General features: G+C 40.1%; 1 protein-coding gene across 1 annotated transcript in view; it reads left to right on the top strand.

The window, feature by feature from the left end:
• Positions 1 to 1054: 1054 nt before the first annotated feature.
• The window catches only part of LOC115322537 (enteropeptidase-like), a 45562-nt gene continuing 40616 nt past the window's right edge, over positions 1055 to 6000 (top strand). The window contains exon 1 of the mRNA XM_029982901.3: positions 1055 to 1103. Coding sequence (XP_029838761.2) covers positions 1055 to 1103 — 49 coding nt within the window. The remainder of the gene's footprint in view (positions 1104 to 6000) is intronic.

The following is a 6000-nucleotide window of genomic DNA, read 5'->3' as shown; positions in this document are numbered from 1 at the left end:
CTACTTTGGGGAGTTGTATCTTCTTTCTCAATAAAATGATGCAACATGTTTTTAATGGAAATGAATGCCGAAATAGAGTATAACAGGTTACCTAAATTTAAAAAAAATCGAGGGTGGTGTTTTTTTTTATTCGCATCGGAATTTTTCTTTGTTTGATTTTTTTTCCATGTTTGACTAAATATATCCTAACTATTGTATCACACAGATACCTTAGTTATTTTTTAAATATTAGCTATATATTAGTAGAACAATATCTGCAAATTATATCATAATGATTAAATTATTTCATGAGATACAGACCTCCAAAGTTTGCCGTTTGTCGTTCGAGCAGGCATGTTTGTCAATTTTTAGAAAAATAAATAAATTTTAAATAAATATGATTACATTATATTACAAGCAAGCTATACCCATAGTTTGCGCCTAAAACATATTAGAGTTCTCCTAATGTTATCGCTTTAGTTATTCACTCTCAAACGGGCCCCCTCCTTCAGTGCGCGTTAATGCAACTGTCCACCACCTCATGCCTTACGATTTTTCCTGTCCCCAACTATTTTTTCTAGTCAAAACTAAGTTTGGATTCGTTCATACCAGACACTAGACAATAACATATAAAAACATCAGTTGATTTGAAAATGTCGACTAGCCATCCTTTGGTCGATCTTATCTGAAATCACCCTATACCAAAGAAGTCGTGGGGATCCGTCAACTTTGCGTCCAAAGCAATTTCTAAACCCCTCTGACATCTCAATGCCGAAACGTTTGGTGTGGGTATCAAAATAGCACAATACATATTCAAAGGTGACTTTCAATTGTTTAGAAGTGGGTGGTAACATCGGAATCTGAAACCGTATTTTCGCTGCATCCAAACAACTTCATAGTTCAAATGACGTCACACAAGCGCTTTGTATTTGAGGATGAAGGCGGAAGTTCTTGCATCAGCATAAGGGCGTTTAAGTCGCATAAAAGCGCATTTAACACGGACACGCAGCACTTGTGTTTTTCCCAGTTTGGAATCAAAAAACAACCTAGGAGGTCCTTGCCGATATTGAGAGCAATGAATTCACTCTTTCTCATATTCGTATACACCATTGCCTTGCTATACGGTAAGTGAGGAAAACGCCATTAATTAGTGAAGTGATATCCGTTTACTAATCAAGCAGAAAGCAGTGGCGACAAAACATATATTTCTGACTCAAGTCTTACCTTTGCGCTAAGTCTCTCTCAGCATGTGCGTAGAGATAGCGCATGTCTTTTATTTCTTGATTACATAAGCTAATGCGGAGTCACTCAGTTGGAACTAAGCTTAGAATTTCTCACGTTGGTGCTTTCATTGCTTGTCGGGGGGCGTCTATTGACATTAACTTGTTCAAAAAGTAAGTCGGGATTAAAGCCTGGTCAAATATCTATCGTTGCTTCTCTTCATTGTTCCCTTCAAAAAGTTGTGTTCAAACTAAGCTGATTGATATTGATCTGTACAACAATATATTTTGAGAAATGCTCGGAAAAAAAAGTAAAGCAATACAAGTCTATAAGCGTGTGTGAAAAAACTCCTGCAAGACAACTGCATTTCGAAATGGACAGTCAGTGATTAAAAAGGATCATGAACTTCTCTGTCTTTTTACCAATAAAATAACACCCCTCAGAGGCTCCGATACAAACTGACGTGTCTAGGGATATGTAGTTGCCTTTTGCCACCGTCTGGAATTACTTAGTCTTGAAATAAACTTATATTTTTAATAGAACGATGAACCCGCTGTAAATATGCCTGTGTTTCAAATTAAGCCTCATCAGCATATATCTTCACTGAAGAGCACCGGGATTTTGTATACCAATATAAAAACATCAGTTTTACGTTTAGCCTGGAATAGTGTTTTGCACGAATTAGCAGAGTATTAGTTTATGCATAAAAATTCAGGCTTGGTATTCTTTGTACATGTGATAGCTAGTAACGGACATTTCTTTAATACAAAAGATTTTCCTTTGTTTCGCTCTTTCATGTCCAAGTCTAGAATTCACTTCCGTGGTGCTAGAACTAAACCATTCCTCACTCCCGTGGAGAATACGGTTGGCTAGTCACTAAGGCTCATGGCTTTCCTTTGCCTTACCTCTGTCCGTAGACATCTGCAGTGAGCATGGTGAATGTATATTGAAGGTGACGCGATAATCATTCGATTCAACTGTTGATTAGACTACATTGGTTAGAGGTGAATGCTAACATTTGAACCTTGGATTCGCTCTTAACCCTCTGCCGTTAACCGTTAAAGGGGCACTCAAGTGGTTTTTCAGGAAGCTACTTTTTGGTGCGATGGCTTTAAGAAAGTTTAAGTGAATGAGTATCTTCAGTTTTGAAACGCAGAACCGCCTATTAATCACGCAGGAATAAACTACGTGCGGACTCTTTTCTGTTCCTGCGCCGACCAATGAAATTATCGTATGTCTGAACACTTTGGCGGCCTTTGTAAAGTTTCGCTAAAGAAACAATATTCAGTTCATTCAGATAGGTTTTGCATGATAATTTCACAATACGTGAAATAGTTCGTTTAAAATACGCGATACTGCAATTATCGTTTCACAAACAAGGGACTACGTTTCCTCCTTGCCTTCCTCCGCAGAGGGTGAATTTCTCCTTCCCTCGGGATGCGCGGAAGCGGACGTATTATAAACTGTAAACATGGCGTCGGTGGTGATCGTCGACGTGGACGGCGTGTTGAAAGCTCATCGTTCCGCGTAAAAGCGCTAACCTTTGATTGATTGATTGATTGATATTTATTTATTGCGTGCCCAAAAACACCATAATGGTTTTGACATTGGTGCACAGAAGTCAGATTCCTATGAAACATGCAAACATATGGAAACCACAATAGTCATATTAGAACAGTCAGCATAATAAAACAGTCGTAACAAAGTACATAAAATACACATCAGGTGTTAAAGGTAAAATAAGGCATGAAAAAAAAATCGTGCTGGACAAGGAGGTTGCATGATGTCTGAATACGATAGATTGGTTACTCCTTTAATCGCATGTCGGGGTAGAACATGTCGCACTGTCGCGTGAATTTCGTTGGCACACGTAACTTTATGCTGTCCAAAAGGTCAGGTACGTCAATTACACCCTGGATAAGCTTTTGTAGAAAAGCCGCATCTCGGCAATGCCTTCGGTCATCCAAAGTGCTGAGATTCAAAATCTTAAGCAGAGAATGGTGGTCGAAGTAAAGTCTTCTGTGGAAGTATCGATCATAGACTATGCGAACCAAACGCCTTTGCACCGCTTCAATACGTCTAGATTCAGTCTCCGTTAAATGGTTCCACACGACAGAAGCGAATTCGAGCCTGGGCCTGACCAGAGCACAAAATAAACGTAATATGGCCTCAGGTGCTTGGAAGTGCCGAGTCAAACGGGAGATCATACCAAGCATTTTGAACCCGGTACCACAAATAGTAGTTACATGAGAACTGAACGTCAGTTTGCAATCGACTAACACCCCGAGGTCCCTGATCATATCAGTTCGAGTAATAATACAGTTTCCCAACATGTACTTAAAATGTAAGGGATTTTTACGTCTAGTTAGCGAGATGACTTTAGTTTTGTTTATATTCAAAGGCAAACGGTTGGATGAGCACCATTGCAAAATACTCGAAACATCAGACTGTAACGCATCACAATCTTTTTCAGAACAAATACTTGAGAATAACTTAATGTCATCGGCAAATAAAAGCACTTTAGCAAACTTTACACACTTTAAAATATCATTTATAAATACCAGGAACAACAGTGGCCCCAACACTGACCCCTGGGGTACGCCTGAAGTTGGGAAAAACGGATTAGATAAAACAGTATCAACTCGAACAAAATTTTTCCTCGATGACAAGTAACTATAAACCCATTCACAAAGTTTAGGGGCGAAACCATATTGTTTCAATTTATGTACAAGCAAAGCATGGTCAACCTTGTCGAAAGCCTTTGTAAGATCGAAATATACCGAGTCAACCTGCCCTCGGTTTGAAACGACCGGGGCTGCGTTGTGTAGAAAAGTACAAAGGTTAGTTTCGACAGAGCGCCCTTTAATAAAACCATGTTGTTGCAGCGTCAGATACTTAGATAAATGAGAGAAAAGACATTCTTGCATAATGGTTTCAAATACTTTAGCAAAACCACACAGTAGTGACACAGGACGGTAATTTGATACAATACCAGCATCACCAGCTTTATGAATGGGCACAACTATGGCTTCCTTCCATATTGCTGGAAACATACTGGTACGCAAAGATACATTAAAAATATGGGCTAAAATTGGCGCTAGAAGCCCACAGCATCCTTTAATAATAAATGGTGGAATGTCATCAGTGCCCACTGACGATTTCGGCTTGAGCTTTTTAATCGCCTTTTCAACGTCCCGTGTAGCAACACTGAACAGGGAGAGCGAGTCCCCATCACTGGGATCATTGATTAGATCTGACTTCACCGAATGTATGGGCGGTAAGTAGCAGCTGCTAAAAAACGAGGCAAACTCATCAGCGATGTCTTTTGGCGATGTAACATAATGAGTATCACCGTTACTAGATGAGCGCAGAGATGAATGTTGTGAAAACGAATGCGGTTTGGTGATTACGTGTTTCCAGAAAGATTTGGGATCAGAATATAGACTATTTTCAACATGTCTTTCATGGACGTATTTGTCACGTGCAAGCAATATTTTAGCTAAGGAAAGAAAGTTGGAAAACTTTTGGTACCATACTTGTTTACACGTTCTCTTGTATAGACCATGAAAACGAGTCTTTTTACGCAGAGCAGTCTTCAATTCCCTCGAAAACCAGCTCGGAAATTTCCTCGGTTTAACGAGCCTTTTAGGCACATACTCTTCGATAGCTTCCTTCATTACCGAAGTCAATTTTTGTGCTGCAAAATCTGAGTCATTGGAATCATATAGCTCAGACCACGCGTGTGATTCTACATGCCTGTAAATGCTGAAGTAATCTCCCTTTTCGTAACAGTAAATGAATTTCGATAGTTCTCGCGATAAACATGGCAAGTAAAATTCGGCTTCAAAGGGCGGATGATAAGCATCGACCCTCACCAAGGGGTGTGACGAAGACGCTATCGCGCCAACAGGGAAGTTTGATAAAAGCAAGTCAAGTGTATTGCCAGAAGCATTCGTTAGATTATTGTGCTGTGAAAGACCATAAAAGTTGATAAGTGGCAAAAACCAAGAAGCTTTGCTCTCTGTCAGGTAATCACAACAATCAAGTCTGCCAAGGGCCCAGTCTACGCCTGGAAGGTTAAAATCTCCAAAAATTTGCACTTTGTATTCGCTAAAATTGATTAGACTTGTTAAAGTGTCGAAGTGTGAAATAAAAGTTGAGCATTCAAATTTAGGTGGGAAGTAATAGTTTCCGATGAGGTATTTACTACGGTCACGCAATAAAATTTCGAGCCATACGCACTCGTCACAAGTCTCAAGGTCTTGTCTACGGCACGATTTTAACTTGCTCGAGACTGCAATTAACACCCCACCGCCGAAACGTTGACCAGTGGCGCTATAATCACGATCGCGGCGAAACACAGTGTAGTCATTCGCAAAATATTGTGAATCATGTATTTCGGCACATAACCAAGTTTCAGTAAGACAGATTATGTCAAAAGAGGAAAGCGCTAGGTTGGACGAAAATTCATCTGCCTTCGTTCGTAATCCGCGGACGTTTTGATAGTATACCTTAATTGTGTTCTTCGACGCTGCCATTTTGGTCTATTGATTCAGACACCCGCGACGCGTCCAGTTTCCCGAAAAACTGATGAAACAGGCACCCTTCCGGCCAGACTTCAGGGTTATTTAAGGCCTCGAACGTCTCGTCTTCCACAGATATATGAAAAGAAGAATACGAGGTGTATTTTGTCCTAAGTTTAGCACAAGAGGCGATCTTTGCCTTCAGAACAGGCTTGATAATATCGAGCACCTCTGTAACCGATGTGTCCGGATCTAGCCTAGACACAAACAGGGCCTT

This window comes from Ixodes scapularis, unplaced genomic scaffold (genome assembly GCF_016920785.2).
Source record: "Ixodes scapularis isolate PalLabHiFi unplaced genomic scaffold, ASM1692078v2 PGA_scaffold1__304_contigs__length_218370807, whole genome shotgun sequence".
Classification (NCBI taxonomy): domain Eukaryota; kingdom Metazoa; phylum Arthropoda; class Arachnida; order Ixodida; family Ixodidae; genus Ixodes; species Ixodes scapularis.
Note: the sequence above shows the minus strand (reverse complement) of the source record. Positions and strands in the feature narration are given on the sequence as shown.